Genomic DNA, 25,142 nt, shown 5'->3' with positions numbered 1-25,142 from the left:
TACGCCGACGACACTCAACTGATCCTATCACTCACCAGAGACCCTAACACGGCCAAAACCAACCTTCACGAAGGGATGAAAGAAGTAGCCGAATGGATGAAGCACAGCCGACTGAAACTGAACTCAGACAAAACAGAAGTCCTCATCCTAGGTACCTCCCCCTCCGCCTGGGACGACTCTTGGTGGCCAGAGGCCCTTGAAAAAGCACCCATCCCGACGTACCACGCACGGAACCTGGGCGTCATCCTGGATTCCTCACTCTCGATGAACAGACAAGTCAACGCCGTTTCTTCATCTTGCTTTAACATTCTTCGCATGCTCAAAAAAACTTTCCGCTGGATCCCCACCGAAACCAGAAAAACAGTCACCCACGCTCTGGTCACGAGCCGACTGGACTACGGAAACACCCTATACGCCGGCACCACCGCAAAACTCCAGAAGAAACTACAACGTATCCAGAATGCCTCAGCCAGGCTCATATTAGACATCCCGCGTCAAGAGCACATCTCTGATCACCTGAAAAACCTCCACTGGCTCCCCGTCAATAAGAGGATCACTTTCCGACTCCTAACCCACGCACACAAAGCACTCTACGAAATCGGACCCGAATGCCTCAACTCACGACTATCCTTCTACACCCCTTCACGCCAACTACGATCCTCCAACTAAGCCCTTGCCACTGTACCTCGCATCAACAAAACCACCATGGGAGGTAGATCCTTCTCCTACCTAGCAGCTAAAACTTGGAACTCACTTCCCCCTCACCTTCGTCTCACTCAGAACCACCTAGCATTCAGAAAGCAACTCAAAACATGGATTTTCGACAAATAACTCCCCACCCTTCTTCAAGCGCCTTGAGACCCTCAGGGTATGTAGCGCGCTATACAAATTTCTGACTTGACTTGACTTGACTTTGTAAACCTGGGAATGCATCAAAATCTTACTCCTCCTTAGGGCAGGCGTAACGGAGAAATGTCTTTATTTTTCCCTGTTTCTTCCTCTTTCTAGAAGTGCTGCATTCAGCAGCACATATAAAAAGAGGAAAACACGTCTATGGGTTCTTTCTGTGCAGGAATGTGCCCCTTTTTGCATTTAAACTATCCTGCAGACAACACAGAAAGCCTTGCACCATGGTTCAAGGGTGCCTGCATTGGCGCTAGGCTGCAGCCATATTGGATAACTATGGTGCATTCCTGCCCTTTCACTTTGCTGCGCTGCCCAATGCCAAAGCCTCATAAATGAGGGCCTTCAGCTCTGGAGTTGGGAATTCCTTCCCCAGTGATGAGGGACGTGTGTTCTAGGTTTTGCAAAATGGACCAGGCAGGCCCTGCTTTCTTCCAAACACAGACTACAAAGATTTGTAAAAATTCTTGTATTAAATGAAGGCAATGTTTTTACAATTTGGCAGCATGAGAACAGAAGCAGAGAAACACAAAACTGCAGTCTGCCCTGCCCACACTGGTGGTGAGCATTCAAATGTCCAGTACTGTGAGTGACTTTTACTATAGATAAAATAGAAAAAATGGCACGTAGATAAAATGCAGAACGATTACAATTTGAGGAAAATTTTGGAAATTAAAACAAACTTAATTTCTGGCGCAAAATGTTTATGTGGCGTAGAGTCTAGGGTAGGTCCTGAAGGGCAGGATCAGTGCCTGTTTTATTTTTAGCATTTTCACAAAATATATGTATACAATTAACCAATATAGTTCTCATTTTCACTGTGAGAATATCACCTGAAAATAAGGCATAGATCCTGCTCTCCTGGAGCTATGCTGGACACCCCTCCATTAAAGGAACGTCTTTGGGATATAAAGCTTATTTCTTTTCTTTGCTGGGGCGTAAATCGGTGAAAATGTTTTGGGCTCTCATAGATTCATAGAATGGCACTCCAATGTACAAAATTGTGCCATTATTTTCCTGCAAGTTTATTCAAGGCAGCTAAGATGGCTGCCGCCTCTCAAGTTTCAGCGCATAGAAAAGTAGTTATTGTCACCCATTCTTCAACCAATGTTCTAACGGCACCACTCACACATGCTGTGCTCACCAACATTAGAGCATGTGTAAGACACTCAGGTCTCTTACCTCTGTATTGCATGAGCGATAATTCCGGCTTGGACCAATGCAGTTGGCTCCCCCATCCGCTCTGAAGAAAGAAGGGGAACAAAGCAACATTACTAAAGTCAAGATCTGAACCGATTTGCTGAATAAAAAGAGATGCAGAATTAATAATATAGTATCATTTTATTTATCAAGCATGTGTACTTCTAAGCCATCTTGGAGCTCAGTAAAGATGGCATAAAACATTTGCTAATACAACTGATTAACTTTGAATGCAGAAAATAATGTTTTTTTTATTATGGTATTTTTTTAGTGCAAACCTAGCCAAAAGCAGTAGAGAACTGTACATGGTCAAAGACAAGCATAAAGTCAACAAGTAACAGAGGAGGAAGCTGTGTTGTGGACGGTGAGTGCATTGTGGTCTTGTGATCTTCAAAGAGGTGAGTCTCCAACCCTTCCTAAACTGGAACCGTGTTGGGGAGGTCCTATGAGGTCCTGATGGATCTGGCGATGTTGTGCCAGGTCCTGGAGGCATACATGGAAAATGCCTAACGTCTTGTTTTTTTTTCCTTTTTAAACTTCTAGTCCGCACTTTGATGGTGGCCTGGTTGATGGTCATAAATCACCATAGGTGGTCAGCGTGTCTGCAAAACAAGCAATGATGCTGGCTGTGATGGCTTTGTAAATGATGCAGCCGGTTTGAAGATGGTGTGGATTGGCAATGGGAGTCAATGAGTTCCATTAGGATGAGGGTGATGTGATCATATTTCTTCTGACCCTGGATGAGGCATGCTGAGACTGTGCCTGGAGGCAAAGCAGTGTGTGTCACAGATTAGCACTATATGATCCCAAGTGTGGTTTGTTATTGTATTAACACACTATCAAATGTACTTTATTTTGACAAATGACAAATTAACTAGGACATATTTTCACACAAGAGTCATTGTTTTAAGAAAAAAATATAAGTGATTATTTTATTTAAGGCATCCTTTAAATTATCATAGGCTGGAATTTGTTCCCAGGGTAATATTTCAAAACAAATAATGAGAGGTTAAACATTAATATTTTAAATATTTTATGATGAAAACAAGTCATTGGTATATACAAATTGTAAGTTTGTGAAGTGAGATGTGTTGTTTTTTTTCTCGAATATCAAGTGAATTATCATTGCCAGCATGGCAAAATATTGTCTGAATATAGATACCTGGAATTTGTAATTAGCACATACAAACAGGGGCATTTGTAAGGGTAGCATGGGGTGTCATATGCAACCCATTTAATGCTGCATATGACTGCTGCTGCAGACTGCCTGCTTCACAGCTGCCATGATTTAACCCATCTGATATCTGATTATTTGGGATCCTTGATGGGCCAAACATCGTATAATGCCCAGTGGCGATAGATGGTGACTCAATTTCCTCCGAAAGGTGCCATTTAATGTCACAACTAGCTTCATTTGCATGTGTTTTGCTTATGCTAATGAAGTCCCAGACCTGGCCATCAACAGGTACCAATGCTGGACCTGCATGATGGACCCTGTGGTGTCAGTGCACACATGTCCAATCTTAGGACAGGTGTTTGATGGTCTAATTCTCTCAACAGAGACATTTGCACTTCGTGCTGCAGCGGATCACCAGGGAGGAATGGTCGGCTCAGCTATTTTTCCACCTCCTCTGGTAGAGACCTGTCTTCCCCCAGGCATTACCGGCTGGCAAATACATATAGACAGGAAAGAAATGTTATGTAATGTTGCCCCGGATATTTTAACGGTGAGCCTGCTGTCAAGTCCTTTGATTGTTTGAGCATCTCGTGGCTTGTGTATGTCATAGTCATAATAAACTTTATTTCGATTCAGAAAAACAGAATCATAAAAGTATAAGCAGATTTAAAAGAAACATTACATATTACACAAATTTAAAAGGACCATACAATTAAGTTTTCATCCGTAAGCATATTATATTACCATTAATTGATTTACAGTACATTTGGGATAGATGTATATTAAAAAGGTCACATATATTAAAAGGAGAAATTTTAACAGTGCAAGTGCAATTGATATTGGTACCAGTCTGCACACTGATCTCATAAATATAGATCAACAAATATTCCATGATAATAATCAATATCGATTTCTGATGGTGAGGGCCACTCTAACAAAACTAAGCACAGCAGTACATATGGCTGGAGTTGATAGTGAGAGTAAATGTTCGTATCCCTCTTTATAATAGCGAGATCCAAGGGTTAACACAACAGGCCTGATAAATCGATTTCTTGGATCTTTGTACAAAGAACAAAAAAGAACAAGATGGACAGTGTTTTGTGAAACTTTGTTATTACAGGAACAAGGGGGTAGTCTCTCACACCACCCCACTTGCTTCGGGAAAGCAAATAAAAAATGCAGTGTGTTAAGGCGGAACCGGGTCAGATAAAAGCGCCATTGAGTGTGCCCTATATATGAAAGGTAAGGCCGCTGCTGCAACCTTCCCCTATGGTACACTGCACTCTCGCTATTTCTCAGCATGCCTAATCTGGTGCGATAGGCCTCTTTAATTATTAGCTTTGTCTCACTACCAGCAGTTTCGACATTTGAGAAAATATAACCCAAGCCTATCTTGAAAAAAAAGGTTTCCCTGACATATAATAACCATGGGATCTACGCAAAATACTCAAGCTTGAGGCAATCTTGTAATATTTCCTTTGTGAGTTACAATTCGTCAGAACTCCAAACCTTGTTCCAAAGCAGTAAGGGGGAGACATGGATAATGTCACTCACAGTTTCAAGACCCACCTCAGTATGGCAAAAGATATTGGAGGTACCAGATGGAACACATAAAAGGCGCTTTATAAACTTATTTTCCATGATTTGAATTTTGTTACAGGATTGTGTACCCCACACGCCCGCGCCGTATGTTGCAACTGGAATACATTTTGCTTTGTATAAGGATTTTAGTTCAGCAACTGGCTTCTTGCCCAATTTACTCGAAAAATGAAAAATAGCCTCTACAGATTGGGTAGCCTTTTGGACACGGGCTGATATTTGAGGATCCCAACTCAAGGTTTTATTAAATAAGTTCCCCAGGTAATTGAAACTATCAACTTTCACAATAATTGAATCCTTCACCATAAGCCTGCGAGATTTTACCCCTTTTGGGCCGCAGACCATGGTGAAGGACTTTGTGAAATTGACCCTTAGGTCTAACCCTTGCATAAAAGTTTCAAAAGCATTCAAACAAGTTTGCATGCTATTGGCAGTTAGGGTCATTAGGACCGTGTCATCTGCATAAGATAACATCGGTATCCGTTTATCGTTAACCTGGGGAAAATCTACACAGCTTTCCAACTGAAAGGCTTCCAGACCATTGGTGTACACCAGGAACAAAAAATGAGCCAGTATACACCCCTGGCGAACACCCTCAGTCGATGGTATAGACTTTGTCTTCTCCCCGGCGGGGCCAAATCTAATCCTTACTGTTGTGGCAGCGTGCAGTCTGCGAAAGAGGGTGACCAACGACTCTTCAAACCCCATGGACTCCATCATTTGCCACAGTTTATTTCTACATACCGTATCAAAGGCATTGGATGAGTCCATGAAGGCCAAGTGGATACAACCACGCTTAGCCCTCATGTACTTACCCATGATTAGTGCCAAATTTAGGCACTGCTCAGTAGTGCCTTTTCCCCGCCTAAACCCGTATTGGGATTCAACAATAATACCAGTTGACTCGGCCCAGGTTTCCAGACGGGCCAGAATCACCCTACCCATCAGTTTACAAGACTCATCTATTAGCGATATTGGTCTATAACAACAGGGATCGCATTTGTTGCCCTTTTAAAATATTGGAACCACTACCGCCTCTTGCCATGAAGTCGGAATGCGTCCTACCACAACTGCTCTCAACAAGAGTAGTAAGGGTGGTGCCCACACCTCTATATTATGTTTAAAAAGGTCCAGAGGCACTGAATCCGGCCCTGGAGCCTTTAATGAGATGCCTTATCTTAGTGCGGCCTCTACCTCAGGAAGAGTCAGTGAGAGGCTAAGCGTATTTGCTGACTCCAAATTAAAATCACAGATCCCCTCATTGGTAATTGCGAGGGGGACCCCTTTTGGATTAAAAATGTTCCCATAATGTGCTTCCCAGGCATCCCCTGGAATGTGAACCTGCATGGTATCCTTTTCTTCACTTCTTAAGAAAGGGCTGTTTATTACCTCCCAAAAAAGTCGTCTGTCCTTTAGTTCTGAGGCTTTGCCTAAGTCATCCCATGCCTTTTTCTTTAAGTCTAATATACTCTTAATAATAACATCTCTATAGATTTTCCTTGCCCTTCTGACTAACTCCCTATCCCGTGGCACTTGATGTAATACCTTCGTCAGTCTAGATTGTGCTCTAGAGCATTCTACATCAAACCATTTACAGGTATTTCCCTTTTTTCCTCCCACAGTTTTTAGGAGGTAAGAAGCCACATTACCTAGTAGAGCCTCACAGTTCTCAATTACATCTGGCTCATTTGAGGGGGTTAAGCAAGCATCTATCCTTTGTTTGTTTGTGTTGAAAATCTCCGCCTCTAGATGACTTGCGTCTACCTTATCCCACTTTAAGGTGACCCCCTGATTCTGACTAAATTTAATGGGGTGGTCCACAATCTGCGCTCTCTTAAAAGCAGGACACAGACTCAGAATTAGGGGATTGTGGTCGCTAGCTGGGTTTGCCTCAATCTGAAAATCATTAATAAGATGAATATATTTTCTGGAGATCAAAGCAAAATCAATTACGCTCATCTGACCTAGTGTACCATGGAAAGTAGGGATACTGCGGGGAATGAGATTTTTATACCTTTTCTGATCACCTAGATACCTATCTCATTCATCCAATTTTGGATCGATTATTGACTGTCATTGAGTAAAAGGCAAACCCACATAAGTTAAATCAAACCCCATAGACTGACGCAACTCTGAAGAACCACTTACGACTGGTAAAGTTTAAAAAGTTTAATATAAAATCAAAGTCAATTGCAAGTACAATCCTCTCAAGATAAGATTCAACAAGTATACAGGAACTAAAAGGAACATAAATTCCCTAAAGAATCTCAGTCTACAAAAGAACACGATCAAAACTAATTCCAAAATCAGCAAATTAAAGAGCATAGACACAAAGTGAATCTGATGCGTCATTTACAGAAATCGAATAAACAAGTTAAATCTGTCCCTACTCTATGCTAGATGACATCCCTACTCAGCAAGTTCTATACCTAAAAAGGTGTCAGCAGTTTGACTTCCAAAGAAGTTCAAACTCTCTTAGTCTCTGATGGAAACCTATGTCGAGAAGCAGTACCCTTTCTGCCTACCCATCCGCTCTCTAAGGGTCCTCGGCCTACTGCTCTCTCGCTTGCTCTCAGGCCATCTGCTCTTGCTCTGCTCTCTGACCTCTCCTCCCCGGGGTGCTGTCCCTAAATACAAAATCACAGTAGGAGTGGAACGCCCCTTTGAGACGTCCACCACGTACACATTTCACGTGATCCCGTTTCTGGTTTTTTCCATAGCTTCGTTTCTTCGCGTCGTCTGTTAAGTTGACCTTGCTTCTTAGGCGCCGTCTTCGTCATCGTGCTGGTAACCTCATGACATTCCAGTTGACACTTTCAGACCAAAGTCTATCACCTCAACAGAGCTCTATTCATTACAGTTGTGATTGTAACCTCTTTTGGTCCTGTGAACAGACACTTAGAAACAAGACTCCAAATTCCAAGCGTCCCTTATCTCACTAGGCCATAAAACTCCGTCCAGCATTGTCACTTTAAATTTAACAAGACCTTTGACTCTTGGCTCGCATGTACAGATCAAAGCTATCCCCCGATTCCTGTGAGCCCACTAAATTATATGCAGCAGACTACACTCTTGCGAACCCTTGGTCCGTTAGGTTAAAATCACATATGATCACACCATTCTAAAATTCCTACAAACTCTTCTACACGGTATGACTTTTAACACACATATATATAATCGAATTAGCAAATCATTGCTTATAATCGAATCCGTGTTACATAAAACGCAATGTTATACTCTCGTTCTTACACAGTGCTACATTTCTGCACATTTCTTCAATTTACATTTCATCTTCTTCTCTGTTTAATTATTGCATACGTACATTCTATTCAGCACGTTCTACTGTTCGTAAGCATTTTCACATTTCTACATTAGCCCAACCTATGTACGGGCCTTTCTAATTCTAATGCATATTCTAGAGTAAATACAAATACATTTTCTTATTACTTATGTTACATCGGCTGACTTTACGCTACAAGTGCTAACTTTATACTACAACTTCTAACTTTATGCTATAGGCTTGTAAATATGGTACGGATATACTTTTCATTCAAATTGCGCTCTCTCAGTTCCCCCCTTTGATGACCTCTAGGGGTCATCACTAACACCTCAATTTGAATGTCACTTTACACAGAACTAGTTACAAGGCTCCCTCTTTTTATCGTTTCGAGAGCTCTCAAACTTTTATACTGTTGATCTCGTAAAGTAGCTAATCTCCTCTCTTGCTCTCTCATGGACCTTAGCAACTGGTTCGACCTATACCATTTGTACAGTCTCACTAAACCCCACAATATGATTATGCAAATCAATATTATTAAGACAGGTTTCAAGATGTACCAAACAACGCTTTTCCCAAGATTGGCAAACCAATCTCCAACTTTCCCCATTCCATGACCTACTTTTTCCCAAACATTTACTTTTGTTGAATCTTCGATTTCTTGATGTATCTCTGTAATGTTCTGTATGACCTTCTCAAGTGGTTTTGAATTGTCTGGAATATAAGTACAACATTCCTGGACCTTCAAAGCCTTGCAAACTCCGCCCTCTTTTGCTAGCAGAACATCTAAAGCAAGACGGTTCTGAAGAACCATTGCTCTAATCGACTGCATCTCTCCTTCTACTAGCATCAATGACCTTGCAGTACTAGCAGACAATCTATCCACAACTGTAGCTAGTCTCCTGATCTTAACATCATTAAGTATCAAACCTAAAAGAGGAAACATTGCTCCAAATATGTCTCCAACTACCTCAGCATCTCTTACTTCCCTTTTCGCTCTTGTCGAAGCCTTTCCTTCTATGATCTCTAAATCCTTTGCATGATATATTTTGGGGAAGACAATTGCCAAATAACATGAACCATACCAATTGTCAGGCAATTTCACATAGGCACTTCTTCCACATACAAAATATACATTAGGAATCGCTTGCATCCCTCTCATGAAATCTTTCGTATAGTACTCTAACCGAAAAGCATGTTCGCAATTAACTTCACCTCCAAATACACTCTCATAATATGTCTTGCTTCGAGTTAAACATAACTTTCCTTTCTGCGTCCTATCCAAAGCTATTGAACCATTGCTACCCTTCCTTTTGTGCTCCTTTTCCTCTTCGGTCCAATCAGTTTTCCATTGTCCTGACATTTTTAGAATCTTCTGCCTCCTGTACCGGTCATCTACTTGTCCTATGAATTTTTTCTCGACCTCTGACACTTTGCAAGTCAGATTATTTCTGCGTGCATATGAAGTATCTAATGTATCCCAAGGAAGAAAGAATTTTGCCAATCTATCTTCCTTTTTGTAATAGTCCCACTTATTCATTTGTTTATAATTCGGGACTTCAGGCAGTACCGAATCATAATTCGAAAAGTAGTACTCAAACCCTTCTCTACCATATTTTCTTCTTTATAGCTTAAACACAAAATCTTTATGCATCTACAATGATTCTCGTACCTGCATCTCTAATGGCATATTCCAACAGTTCTAAACGAATGACTTTTTCTTCCTGTGCTGGTATTGGATGACCCAAAGTTGGAAACTCTAATCGATTCAGCACTAGGTCCTTGATCCGACTTAGGTAAAGGGGAACGGGAAGTGTGAAGGTCAGTAACCCCTCAGTCTCGATTCCAGGCGTCAACATCTATATCTCCACCGTCACAATTGGATCGAGATTGGTCACCTGCACCTCTCTCACTCTCCCAGATCTCTGTCCCCAAGACATCTGCTAGATAAGTCCACTCAGGGGTGGCGTATCTTCTGCAGGGCACACGTACCCTCCTTGACCTTCTCGGACTCTCAGAGCCTGAGTCCGTAGCTCCTTCGTCTAGATCTGAATCTTCAGAGATTGGGACAAGGGTGCTTTCTGGAGTTGCTCTCAAGCCTGACCTTCTCCTTCTTTCTGGCCAACTAGCTTCTCCATTCCTTGTCCTCCTGCTCCTTGTTCTTGGACTCGTTTCTTGATCGCTTACAGCTTGTTCGGTATCTGACTCGAACTCCCAGCTACTTTCATCTTCTGAGGCAACTTCGGTCTCACTGGTGTCCTGACCGTCATCAGCCTGTTCCGACACAGGCTCAGCCTCTTCGATCACCTCTACAGCTTGACTTTCCCTCTCTGTGGCTTCTCCGCTTTCCGCTGGATTTTCATCCGAGAGAGGAGCTGTTTCTTCCAGAGGTGCTGGAACTCTTCGGGTGTGTGAGGCGTGTATCCAGTTGGGCAAGCCTCCACACTTTACTGCAGTGTTCGTAACTAGTATGACTTGGAATGGTCCACGCCAGCGCACATCTAGACAGTTCTTCCTGACATGCTTCTTCACCAAGACCCAGTCCCCCGGACACAGGTCATGGCACAGGTCTTGAGCTGATGGAACCTCTGCAGCCTGCACCTGGAGGGACACAGAATGAATGGCATCAGATAGTCCCTTGCAGTAGTCCAAGATCAAATCGTCTGTGATGTTCAACAATGCTGCAGTCGGAACCGATGGCAGTCTCATAGCTCTCCCCATTAGCACTTCGTGTGGAGAGAGACCTGTCCTTCTATCTGGTGTGCTACGTATGCTCATAAGGACCAATGGAAGTGCATAAGGCCAACTCAGGGATGTCGATGAACAAACTTTGGCAAGTCTGGACTTAATTGTGCTGTTGATTTGCTCTACAATCCCCGAGGCTTCTGGTCGATAACTACAGTGGAGCTTCTGGTCGATACTTAAGGCTGAACATAGCATCTTCACTATTTCGCTGTTGAAATGAGTTCCTCTGTCCGATTCCAAAGAGGCTGGCACCCCAAACCTCGGTATCAGTTCTCTAAGCAACAATTTTGCTACTGTAAGTGTATCGCACCTACGTGTCGGGTAAGCCTCAACCCATCTGGAAAATATACAGACAATCACTAAGACGTATCTGAGTCGATTGCACTTGGGCATTTCAATAAAATCCAGCTGCATTCTATTGAAAGGCCCCCCAGACCTCCCTATGTGACTCAATGTGACTGGTGTTCTTTTCCCTACGTTTAGTTGCTGACAGATCGCACAACGCTGACATACTGCTTCTGCCGCTACTCTAAACTTCGGATTGTACCACGTTTGTCTGAATACTCTCACCATGGCATCTCTACCTATGTGTGCTGGTCCATGCAATCTCCTTACCATTGGACTAACAAGTTCGTTTGGTAAAACTGCTCTCCCATCTGCAGAAATCCAAAAATCCATCTCACTTTTGGTACAACCAGCTGTTTCCCATGCCTTTTTCTCAAAATCTGGTGCATTCTCCTGGACACACTTCAGTTCATCCCACGTGTCTACAGTTTCTAACAGCATAGTCAAATCAGTTCTTTCTTGCATTCCCCCCACTTCTACCTTGGTGTGAGAATACCCCTGTTCCGCACAGTAACGTGCGACCTCATCTGCGTACCGATTACCTTGCGACACAAAATCTGTATTTTTTGTGTGTGCGGCACATTTGACAACCGCTATAGCTGCTGGACCTTGTAATGCTTCTAACAATAATCTCACGAATTCTCCATTCCTAATAGGAGAACCCGAGGAGGTCATGTAACCTCTTTGAGACCACAACTGCCCATAGTCATGAAATACCCCAAAACCATACTGGCTATCGGTGTATATGGTGACTCGAATTTTGTTGCCTGCCAAACAGGCACGGGTCAAGGCAATGATTTCAGCTACCTGAGCGGAATGTACTTCTTCCAGGCAGGCGGCTTCCACAACTCCGGTGATTGTACAAACTGCATATGCTGCTCTCAGCTGACCGATATCGTCTCTTACGCATGAACCATCGACAAAGAATATTTCATCAGGGTCGGTCAATGGCTCATCTACGATATCTGGTCTTGGTTTGGTGCATAGTTCAGTCACATCAAGGCAGTCATGATCTGTACAAACTTCATCATCAATATCATTAGGAAGTGGCATCAAAGTAGCAGGATTCAAGACAGAGCATCTTTTTAGGGTCACATTCTCAGCAGCCAATATGACTTGCTCATAGCGCGTGAGCCTGCAATTCGTCAGATGCTGAGTCTTGGTCCTAGTCATTAACAATTCCACAGAATGCGGTACGTACACCACTAACTGATGTCCCATAACCACATTTTCACACCTTTCAATGCTGACACCCGTTGCAGCAACGGATTTGAGACATCCGGGCAACGCTGCGGCTACTGGATCTAGGGTAGCCGAAAAATATGCAACTGGTCTACGGGCGTTTCTGTGTATCTGGGCCAAAACTGCTAAGGCACAACCTTCCCTTTCACAGCAGTAAAGCAAGAATGGTTTTTCGTAATCAGGCATTCCCAAAGCCGGGGCACGACACAAGTCCTCCCTCAGCTGCAAAAACGCCATCAAACAATCCTTGTCCCATGGTACCGGATCACTCACCCCCTTGTGCGTCAGTTTTTGTAAAGGTTTTGCCTTCAGTGAAAAGTTGGCTATCCACTGCCGACAATAACCGACCATGCCTAGAAACATCCTGACTTCTCTTTGTGTTTTGGGCGCACTCATTTTCATGATCGCCTCTATTCTATCTGGAGACACCTTCCGCTTTCCCTTTTCAATCCTATGGCCCAAGTATTGCACTTCGGTCAAACAATACTGCAATTTACTTGGAGACACCTTGTGTCCGTTCTCGGCCAAATGATTTAGTAAGGTGATGGTGTCTACTTTGCAAGCTTCCTCAGTTTCTGACGCCACAAGTAGGTCGTCTATGTACTGGACCAGAACCGAGTTCATGGGCAGTACTAGACTTTCAAGATTTTTCTTCAGCAGCTGGTTAAAAATCGATGGGCTTTCTGTATACCCCTGGGGAATACGACACCATGTTAAAACGCGATTTTCCAGCTTAAAAGCGAACAGATACTGGCTTTCCTCATCTAAGGGGATTGAAAAGAAAGCCTGACACAAGTCTATCACTGTGAACCATTCAGCTTGGAACGGTATCTGAAACAATATCACTGATGGATTCGGTACCACTGGACAACATGAAACAACGATATTATTAATCTTTCGAAGGTCCTGCACTATTCTGTATTTCCCACTAGGCTTCTGCAAACCCATAATCGGGGAGTTACATGGACTTCCCACGATCTCCTTCAGTATTCCCTGTTTAATCATGGATTCGATCACAGGCTTTATTCCTGCAATTGTCTCCGGTGTCAACTTATATTGTGGTGTTCTTGGATACTCGGCATTGGGTTTTACCATGATCTTTACCGGTTCTACCCCTTTGATCAGTCCTATTTCTTCTCCAGTAAAATCCCACACCTCAGCTGACACCATCTCCTTCAAGTCCTGTGGAAGCTCTTCCACTGTTAAGGTAGGGTATAGTTCCACACATCCCTGCGAGTTTACAACCTTAAAGTCGGCATCATCATCGTTAGTCTGCACTTCTACTCCTTCAGGTGTGCAATATATGGTGCAGTTTAGTTTACACAACAGATCTCTTCCTAGCAGACACACAGGGCTTGAATCACAGATCACAAACTGGTGTTCATCACTATATTTCCCTATCTTCACTGGCACTGGTTCGGTCAGAGGATTCGTCATTCTCCTATTTGCGACTCCTACCACCTGGATCGTCTCTCCCGACATTGGCAGACCTGGGACTACCGCCGATCTCAAAGTGGATCGAGTGGCCCCCGTATCCACCAAAAAGGTCGTAGGACATCCAGCCACCTCAGCCTCTACGTATGGTCCTCTCTGGTCTACCTCCAGGGCTGCTCCTAGAGTACAGTCTTCTTCTCTATTCACTCGTTGTCCCGTAAGGGGATCAACGTAGTAGCATTCTTCTCCTCCTACGAACAGTGGCAGTTGTCTATAGGTTTTCCCTCCATTTGCAATCCGAGGCGGTTGAGGGAACTGAGCTCGAGGAGTCTGAGTCCCCCCTTTGACAAACTTTCCCTTCGGGACCGCTGTTCCCTTTACCAGGCTGTTCTGAACCTCATCCTCCTCCTGTTCTAATTCCCCCGTCTCGACATTATAGGGACACTCGCGTCTCCAATGTCCTACCTCGTTACACTGATGGCACCTCGTTGTCTTTTTCAGTGTCGCGATATCTACCCTAGGTCTCGGTTTTTTCTCCTCATCTCTGCTTTGATTATTCTGTTTCTTCCGTAGGGTTCCTGTTCCCTGTTGCCGCTGTCCACCCTTTCCAGCTGATTGCATCTGCACCAGCATCAGTTTCTCCTTAAGTTTCTTTGCTTTCGAATCTATTTCATCGCTACAATACCTTGCATACCTTAGGATCTCATCTAAAGGTTTGTTTTGCCAACAGATCAAATGCTGTTGAATCATTAAACTTATGTCGGATCTCAATCCCAGGACGAACTTCGACACAAACTGTCCTATGTCTTTAGGATCCATCACGTCCAATCCACTGTACTGTTTGAATGCTTTCAGCAATCTCTCATAGTACTCGTGAACGGTCTCTTTAGGTTCCTGAGTGGTTCGATCTATCTTAACCCAGTCTATGTCCTGCAACGGCACCTTTTCTTTCAACCATGCCATTACCCTCTCGTACTTTTCCATGACTCTCTCTGATGGTCCATTCGTCCGGGCATCCCTCTCGGGTTCACAAATGGGCCATTCAACACTAAGTTTGCATGCCGTCCACAAATCTCCGGGTACTACAATGTCAAACAGGGTGTTCAAGTCGACCCACAGCACCTTAGAGATCTTCACGAACCTCTCTACCTGTTTGTACCATTCGACGGGATTCTCCCTTAGCTTTGGGAAGGAATTGGTAAATGCCGCTAGATCCCCCCTACTCCAGGGCACATGCACGTAGTTTCCGTTCGCGATTTCTCGCAAAGGGAAAGCTTCCATTCGCATTAGCTCTCCCTCCGGGGACCTCATAAGTGTGCTCCTTCTGACGGATCCCCTCTTGGACCATCTTTCCTCCCATTTATCCAAATCCCTCCACATTCTGATACTCAGGATCAGTTCCTTTATGTGTATTTTCAGCCTAATCGTCCTACGCTCATCTAGATCCTGATCCGTGCAATTTAGCCTATGGTTACCCTGTAAAGCTTTAGTTCGTGATAGGTCTATCATATACCTGTTTGCCAACTCAGATAATTTTTCATGAACTGACCTCGCTTTCCGAGTAACATCCTTAGACATAAACAGTATTTCATCCTGTTCATATTGATCGATCCTTTCCATTGGCAATGTGCCGTCTATTATTTCATCCAAATCTGATTTCAAACTGGTTACATCGAGCCGTTTTGCTTTCATCTCAGCTCTCAGTACCTCACTCCTAAGTGGTTTGTTTACATCCCTCTCACCCCCACTACGAGCCCTACGTCTCGGCACAGGTGAGTTATGAGGAGTCCTTCTTGCTTCTCTTTGTTCCCACCTCTCTAGGTCCCAAGCTTTCCCATCTTCCCTAGGGGTGTGGTGGAACAATGTTCTATTCCCCAGCTCGGTCTCTCTAGATGCAAGATAGGATCCTCCGTTCTGTTGTAAATCACTGCAACTCCCTTGCTGTCTGGTGTCACTCAATAAACGATAAGGTCCTTCACGGCCCTCCATGTTCCCGCGATCCCGTCCGTGATCACCGGATGCATGGCGAGACCCTTCGCGACTCCCTATACTCTCGTGACTCCAATGTCGCACATTCTCGCCCGGGGCATGGTGAGTGCACCTGTAACTATCTCGGTACTCCTGTGTCTTTCGTTCTCCCTCACTAAGGATGAGGCAAGGCACTCCCCCACATCCTGTGCTCTGGTCTTCACACAATTGTCTATTGCCACTGATGGTATGGCAAGTATCTCCTTTGCTTCCTTGACTCCCTCCCTCCCACTCCGGACTGCTTTCTCCAGCTCCGCAGTGAGAGAGGATCCTGTTATCCTGATCTCTCCACTCTGCTTCTGTTTCTATTCTTTTATTCTGAGTCTCTACGGCAGCATCCCATTCTTTCAAATACTCCCTTAACTCCTTAAAGGATTTCGGTTTCGGTCCCCTCAGATCCATCTGTGCTCTTTGACCCCCCTGTTCTATCCAGGGATCTGTTACTGGACCCAATGGGGTACTCCGACTCCTTGGTCCTAGCAACTGCCTTTGGGAATTGATCGTATTATTCCTACTTTCCATCTCTGCCCTTTCCCTGTCCCACCGTGCCTGTTCCTCCTGCTGGGCTCCCTCTGGGTTGTAGATTGACACTATAGGACCTATGGTAACAGGTACTTGTAGAGCATCCGGCAGTTGATACGACCTTGCACACTCCGTTTCTGGCACCTTCTGGACCACAAACCTTCCTACTACTCTCTGTACGGGACTAGATTGAGGTACTTCTTCACCTTTCTTGGGTTCCCACTCTGACATGGGGAGCGGTTTATATTCCCCCTGCCTAGCCCCGTCCCCCTGCTGTAGTTCGGGACTTTCGGCTTCTCTGTTGTACGGAGGTGGTCTGTCTAATAATAGCCTATCTATCAGATCCTCGTCCGGCTCGCTGTCCTCATCTTCTTCTAGAGGTTTCTTTTCTCCCGTAGCCTCTAGCATTGGGTACAGTTTGTCTGCTTCTATTTTTTGCACCCTCCACTTTTTAGCTTCATCGTCCCATTTAGCATCCTGCACTGCTCTTACCGATCGTCTCACTCTTTCTTGGCGTCTATTCAAGCTCCTGTCGTGTGCCGCCCTGAACCATGCATTGAGGGCTTCGAACTGTGTTGGCCTCGGTAGAGGTCTCGTTGCGAGCATTACCGCTTTCAGCTGATTCAATGCTTCTAACCTAAACGTCCCGTATCTCGGGAACGTCAGTTCCTCATTTCCTTCTGTTAGCTTACTCCACTCGGAGATCCATAGTATTGAGTGTAACCCTACATTCACAGCCATATAATAAGCTGGTGTGCCTTCTGGTGGGGCTTCTTCCCCTGCATACGAGTTTCCTCTATCTCTCTTAAAGATCGCCCTTAAACGTTTAAAACACTTCATTTTCAAGAATCTACGATTTCCTTAATTCTCTTCCTTATTTACTTCCCGGTGACAAACCACCAATCCCTGCGCGGCTCTCGCTAACCAGCCTATCCCAGCGCGACTCTACACTGACCGGCCAATCCCAGCGCGGCTCTACGCTGACGTCACTCGTCCCCTCTGCAGCAGTTCCCCTCCTTTCTCAGCTCGTCTCGCGGTCTTGCATGCGTCTCATTCATACGCCGAAAAATGACTACTTCCGACCAAGCGATCACTTTTCTTGACTGTACGTCCACAGTCTAACTGTAATTGTCACCTCAACTGGCGAGACGTCTTCCTCTCACTTCAGACGCTCGCCTTAACTGATAGATTACTTACACACAGTAAACGTCCGACCAGCGTCCGTTACTCATACACTCACTTTGACGTTCCCCCTATCTCGGTCCTGCGGGCGATCAATGGTACCTCATGACCCCCTTTACAATGGTAGACAATTACTCTGGGTGTTCGATACACCCGAACCACTTAAGCCCTTCTCTGGACTTAAGATTTTATCCGGTTGCGCGCGCTCACAACCTTCCCACAATCACACTACAGGCATTCAACTCCGCTTGACATTACAACACAGGTACAACACAGAACACCGCAATCTGGCAACGCATGACCCTTATACTCACTCTCGACCGACTCTGCTGCTTTTCTCTCTCGCACCGTCAGCACCTTCTTCGGCAGGGACTCCTCTTCTGGTCGTCGATGACTAGGGACCTTGGGGTAATCTAGACCTAACCTAGGTTGCCTTCCTCAAGAAGCCAACCATCTTTCTCTGCTACCAACTGCGGGGAATGAGATTTTTATATCTTTTCTGATCACCTAGATACCTATCTCATTCATCCAATTTTGGATCGATTATTGACTGTCATTGAGTAAAAGGCAAACCCACATAAGTTAAATCAAACCCCATAGACTGACGCAACTCTGAAGAACCACTTACGACTGGTAAAGTTTAAAAAGTTTAATATAAAATCAAAGTCAATTGCAAGTACAATCCTCTCAAGATAAGATTCAACAAGTATACAGGAACTAAAAGGAACAAAAATTCCCTAAAGAATCTCAGTCTACAAAAGAACACGATCAAAACTAATTCCAAAATCAGCAAATTAAAGAGCATAGACACAAAGTGAATCTGATGCGTCATTTACAGAAATCGAATAAACAAGTTAAATCTGTCCCTACTCTATGCTAGATGACATCCCTACTCAGCAAGTTCTATACCTAAAAAGGTGTCAGCAGTTTGACTTCCAAAGAAGTTCAAACTCTCTTAGTCTCTGATGGAAACCTATGTCGAGAAGCAGTACCCTTTCTGCCTACCCATCCGCTCTCTAAGGGTCCTCGGCCTACTGCTCTCTCGCTTGCTCTCAGGCCATCTGCTCTTGCTCTGCTCTCTGACCTCTCCTCCCCGGGGTGCTGTCCCTAAATACAAAATCACAGTAGGGGTGGAACGCCCCTTTGAGACGTCCACCACGTACACATTTCACGTGATCCCGTTTCCGGTTTTTTCCATGGCTTCGTTTCTTCGCGTCGTCTGTTAAGTTGACCTTGCTTCTTAGGCGCCGTCTTCGTCATCGTGCTGGTAACCTCATGACATTCCAGTTGACACTTTCAGACCAAAGTCTATCACCTCAACAGAGCTCTATTCATTACAGTTGTGATTGTAACCTCTTTTGGTCCTGTGAACAGACACTTAGAAACAAGACTCCAAATTCCAAGCGTCCCTTATCTCACTAGGCCATAAAACTCCGTCCAGCATTGTCACTTTAAATTTAACAAGACCTTTGACTCTTGGCTCGCACGTACAGATCAAAGCTATCCCCCGATTCCTGTGAGCCCACTAAATTATATGCAGCAGACTACACTCTTGCGAACCCTTGGTCCGTTAGGTTAAAATCACAGATGATCACACCATTCTAAAATTCCTACAAACTCTTCTACACGGTATGACTTTTAACACACATATATATAATCGAATTAGCAAATCATTGCTTATAATCGAATCCGTGTTACATAAAACGCAATGTTATACTCTCGTTCTTACACAGTGCTACATTTCTGCACATTTCTTCAATTTACATTTCATCTTCTTCTCCGTTTAATTATTGCATACGTACATTCTATTCAGCACGTTCTACTGTTCGTAAGCATTTTCACATTTCTACATTAGCCCAACCTATGTACGGGCCTTTCTAATTCTAATGCATATTCTAGAGTAAATACAAATACATTTTCTTATTACTTATGTTACATCGGCTGACTTTACGCTACAAGTGCTAACTTTATACTACAACTTCTAACTTTATGCTATAGGCTTGTAAATATGGTACGGATATACTTTTCATTCAAATTGCGCTCTCTCAATACTCAAGGATCTTGAAAAGTTGGATATATCCAGGGCACAAAGGTCATTAATTATTATGATATTATTTAAAGCCTCTCCTTGTTTTGAGTGCTTAAAGTGTGCAAATGGCTGATTATTTAGATCTACTTGGCCGCAATCTCTAGAACCACTAAATGTACACAAACTACAGTTAAAATCACCTACCCACATGATAAAAAGAGGAAATATAGTATTGGTTACTTTAACAATCTCGTCCTGTAATTTTTCAATGACCACTGTAACATGGGAATCGAATATGTTATAGTACCAATTAATTAAAAGCAAAGGCACCAAAAATAAGTCCTTAATCACAAGCAGTTGGTACCAGGGAGATTCCGCCAGTGTAACAGTTTGTATCCTAGTATGCTTTACAGAAATAGCTGCCATAAGACCGCCCTTGGCTCTTCCAGCATGTGAGGGTTCAGCAGGAACATTAAAGATTTGATAGCCATCCAGGCCAAGGGCCCCTCTGCTCCAAGTCTCCTGGAGACAGATTATATCGAAGGATTCGACAAATTTTAACCATACCGGGTCCTCTAACCTCCGTGAGAGACCAGCTATATTCCATGAAATCAAGCGGAAGAGGTAACCCTCGGCCAGACTATCTACCTCCCCCAGGGGTATTGTAACTTGCACTTGGGTCACGTCACTCACTCTCGGAATTGCTACCATTAAGCTAGTGTCTACATCCGATGGAACTGATTCTACCTGTCTGGTAATAACTCTCCCACCCTGTGGTGAGATACAGTCAGCATGCGCCCGATCCCCTAACAAAGGCCCAGTTGACATTGGTGGTCAATCAACCATCTCCAGACAGCTATACCTATTTATAGTTGGGATTCCTCTCCAAGTATCCCTGAAAGCTGGCTCTCTGGTAGGATATCTGGTGGGATTTCCTCCCCATTTCTCCCTGGTAGGATATTTGGTAGAATTACCTCCCCAATCCTCCCACTCTCTTCCTAGATCTCGGTGGCCTGCTCTATGCCAGTTCTCTTCATTGGCTAAGTCATTATGGGAGCCAGGGGGATAAAAAAAGGAAAGTCGTTTTGTATCTATGCCTTTGTTGTTATCTCGGGGACCCCATGAGCAAATGTGATTCACTGTACGTGGATCCTTAAAATTGACTAGAACACAGTCACCTTGAATTGACTTCCTTCCATGTCCCACCCAGGGAGCTCTGCGAACCATTGGAATCTGACTCGACCAATAGAATGGTAATGGTCGGTTCTTGTTAAGCCAATATTGGACCTTGTTCCTGAGTGCCCAAGTAGGTTCCTCTGTGGTGTTTAGCAACTCCGGAACACCAGTCATCACCACCACAAAGGGACTAGCCTCGGGAGGGAGATTAACAGAGAGTCTATTATTAGAAGCTCCTCTATAAGGACCCCTATTTGCATCTATCGGAGGTACTTTGGGGGTATTACTAACCACCCCGACCTGCGCAGCTGATTGTTTGGGGTTATCAGTAGTTTTCTTCTCAGCTGCTGCAGGGGTTTTCGGTGTTACATTTTGCCCTGCTGCCACTATTTTTGTTGCTTGTATACCCACTGATTTATCAGTAGATAATTTATTTCCCCCGATCTTTGGTATCCCAGGAGTTAATGGGTTTTTTCTTTTTGAGAGGGTAATTAATTCAGCTATATGTTTTTCAATATGCTGTAATCTAATTTGTAACGGGGAGAGATAAGATTTAAATAACTCTCCCATTTTTATTAGGAGTTGATCATTCACCACTTTGTCTTTTTCTCCCCCTACCATATTAATCAAATCCTCAGTGCTTTCATTTCCCAAGAGCTCGCTTATAACAGGATTTGGTGGCTCAACATTTCTGTTTTTTCCCCCCTTCTGAGCATTTTGGTTTAAATTCTCCCACTGGTTTTTAGGTAACTCATGTGTCTTCTTAGCCCTTATAATTTTCCTTTTGTCCCTTTTTTTCCTTAGAGCGCCCTCCCTCTTTCCTCTCAGCTGTCTTGTTATCTCTGGTGTGGTATGCAAGGATAGATCTGGAGTTTGTTCCAGTTCCAGACTAATTTGGGAGTCAGACAGGAGTTCTGATGCTGATAAGTCCACCTCAGTTGGTAGGCTATGCACATCAGCACGAACTTCTGTCGAGGGGGGTTTCCTAACCTGCTCAGGAGTTCTGGCAGTCGCAAGGTGACCCAAGGAAGATCTTTTTTGCAGAGCCAGAGCTAAGTCTTGGGATACTCTGCGTTCCAGGTCGGAAATGGCCTGGTCTATGAAGGAGTTCGCCCTTATGAGAAAGTTGTCTATGGGACCTACTATCTGACCCCCTTCTGCAGCTGTTTTGCTTCTGAAATAAAAAGGATATACAATCCCAAACTAACCCTTATATTAAATAGGAAGCAGATTCAAAACGTCACTACAAGTGTGGAGCGTACATACTGTTCGTTGAGGCGTATAGTGGACTCGCTCAGAGGGGTGGCCCGGTCCGGTCTTACACGGTCTCTAACGGGCTACAACGGGCCCGTCCTTGTCCCGGGCTTCGCCCCGTGCTCCGTCCTGCGCGCGTCCCGCGTTAGCGTAGATGGAGTTCCCTAAATAGAAAGAGGAGGAGCGGGAAGAGTCACCAGGTGCGCGTGGTTGTCAGAGCGCAAAGGCCTCTGGCTCTCGCAGTCTCGCACTCCCCGTTGTCGGCCAGGTGTCCCAGGGCAGCGGCTCCACTAATGAAACGAAGGACCGGCTTTCAGTTCAGCAGGAGTCCAAGTCAAGGCAGGAGCGATGAAAGTTATTAACAAACACCAGGATAGAAACAAGGCAATGTCCACGACTCCGAATGTATGTCATTAGGACCTGTTTATAGATATTCCACCTTGAGTTCCCATGTAAATTCTTAAAATAAAAGAACAGTTTTTGATTGGTGGTTGTGTGAGATCACTTCCTGCAATGTCCCTGAAAGGGAGGTTGCTCATGTTGCTCATGTTGATGTAACTTACACCACCTTTCTGTTTGGCGTAATGGCATGAGTGGTTATCCGTCCACACTGGTCCATTTAACTTAATTCTCTTGAGAAACTGACCCTACAATGCACTCAATTGTGACCGTTTGTAGAGTTTAAAGACCAGTGGCCCTGTCCAGGTGATAACCTGCTCCTCGTTTTATCATTCTGACAGACCCAGCATGTTTTCTGGTGCAGGAGACCCATGGCACCAGTCGCTTGACAAGTGTGCTACACCAATATAGTGCATTGTTCACCAACAGAGAACTTGGACTCTGGGGTGTACTGGGGACCACACAGAGAGTGGCAGCTGATTCTAGTAGTGGGTTCATGTCTATTTACTTGACCCCCCTTTCCCTGCACGTCCCTCCCACTGCACCTCGAATTCACCCTCCGAATGGAACTCATTGTAAAGTCAAGTGCAGTGTCTGGTTTTGAATCATAATTTAGAAAAAGGATGTTTTCTTTCAAAGGACTGAGACTCACCTGGTTCATCAGGTCAAGGTGTGTTCAAGGCAGACTTTGGCGAAGCCTTTGGCCTGGCTGCATGGCCTGCGAAACCATTCTCCCCCCCCCCCCCCCCAATAGAAAGACTTCGGCTCCCTGCCCATCCTCTGTATCTGCTTTACTTCAACAGTGTGCAGGAAGTGTATTCTTGGAATCCAGAAACGGGAATGTAGCAGTGATACCTCCAAATGGTTGCCATGGAGAGGAACCCAATTGAAAGGATAATGTATTTCACTGTAAAGAATATGCTCCAAATGTTGGATGTGAACTTTGAACCTGGTGGGACCATTCTTAAAAAAGTCAACTGTCTGCACGGCTGTACATACCACAGGCCCCTCCAGCAGTATCCTATGTTCACCTTTTCACTCAAAAGCTCTGCCCACCAGTGTGGAGCATAGAGATCCCTTCTGCTGAGGTGAAATACTGCTGCGGTTGAAGGATCAAGGAAGTCTACCGACCGTGGTGGAGAGAACCCGCCTGTTCATCCAGAGACCACGCTCAGTTTGAGCATCTCACCAGAAGGAGATTTGATAAGCTGAGCCTGCCGAGACCGAGAGCTGCAAACTACTGCTCAGCCCAACCGGCGCACTCCCTTGAGGGAAGGCCAGAGCCAGCATGCTCCGTTTTCATATACACACGATGATCATGAGAAGATCTTATACTTGCCGACTGCCTTATTGCATCGTCACCACAGCCAGGTAACCATGAGAGGCCTGTGTGCCTGCACCCTGTATCCTTGCATCTTGCATCTTGGAAATGTTGAGCTCCTGTATCGTGGCATCTTCACGAACGCCTGAAGATCTTGAGAGGGCTTTGAGTCTCCACCGTGCATCATCTCATCTTCACCTGCGGCCAGTAATCTTGAGAGGTCTGCAGGCCTGTGAGCCTGCACCCTTCATCATTGCATGTTCACCAGCGGTTATGATCTTCAGAGGCCTGTGTACCTGTACCCTGCCTAGCTGCATCTTATATATTTATTTATTTTTGACATTTATAAAGCGCACTGTAACCCCACAGGCATCCTGGCGCTCGAATGTTGAAGATCTTGAGAGCCTGTATCGTTGCATCTTCACCAGCGCGTGAATATCTTGAGAAGGCTTTGTGTCTCCACTGTGCATCAATTTCGCCCAATGATCTTCGGAGGCCCGTGTACCTGCACCCTGCATCGCACGTCTTCAACCACGAGTCTACACCCTCCATCGCAGCATGGTCACCAGCGCCCAATGATCTTCGGAGGCCCGTGTACCTGCACTCAGCATCCCAGCTTCACTTCTTCAAGTGAATCACGACCATGTGTGGATTAAGCGTACAAACCTTCGTGCACTGCATCACTTTTTTCAAGAAACTGACCACCGCGTGTGTCTCACTTATTTCAAGGCCTGCCAATCTGTCCCTGAGTTTTGCAACCCTGGACAACTCACCTGAGACTGGCCTAATGAAAGTAACAAAAGTAAGGTACCAATAAAGGTTACAGTGCTGGTTATTTCAGACCCTGTGGTTGACCGTACATATAAATACAAGTGTCAATCCAGTTTGGCCCCTGTACGGGCAACAATGTTTCACAGCATGTTTACCACCTGCATGCCGCATATTCTCTTCCATGTATGTTCTCCAGACACTAGTTAAATTTGCATACTGAGGAAAAGCTGAAGAAATGCTAACAACATCCAAAACCAGAATGTACATGTGGAAGAGGTGATGCGCAGCGGCCAGGGTGCCATATCCCAGACCGCAGGGTTAGGTGTTCGATCCCCGGCTCCAGCAGGCTACAGCGGCAGGTTAGCCCAGCACCATGTGACTCTAGGCAAAAGCTTGCTTATTCTTCCCGACGGGACACCTCTCCGGAGGTAGCTGTGTGCTTTACAAATGCTGGCATTTACATTTACATACAGTTTTGTCACCCTTCTTATGATGTGCATTGCGTATATCAATCTGACAAATTATATTTTAAATTTCC

At 44.7% G+C, this 25,142-nt stretch overlaps 1 protein-coding gene across 3 annotated transcripts in view; it reads right to left on the bottom strand.

Annotated features, from left to right (window-relative positions):
* The window catches only part of PAPLN (papilin, proteoglycan like sulfated glycoprotein), a 593,424-nt gene that overhangs the window by 157,531 nt on the left and 410,751 nt on the right, over positions 1-25,142 (bottom strand). For all 3 annotated transcript variants that reach the window (XM_086937090.1, XM_086937088.1, XM_086937089.1), the window contains exon 4: positions 2,086-2,146. In XM_086937090.1, the coding sequence (XP_086793216.1) occupies positions 2,086-2,146 (61 nt within the window). The remainder of the gene's footprint in view (positions 1-2,085; positions 2,147-25,142) is intronic.

This window comes from Lissotriton vulgaris, chromosome 9 (genome assembly GCF_964263255.1).
Source record: "Lissotriton vulgaris chromosome 9, aLisVul1.2, whole genome shotgun sequence".
In the NCBI taxonomy this organism is placed as follows: domain Eukaryota; kingdom Metazoa; phylum Chordata; class Amphibia; order Caudata; family Salamandridae; genus Lissotriton; species Lissotriton vulgaris.
Note: the sequence above shows the minus strand (reverse complement) of the source record. Positions and strands in the feature narration are given on the sequence as shown.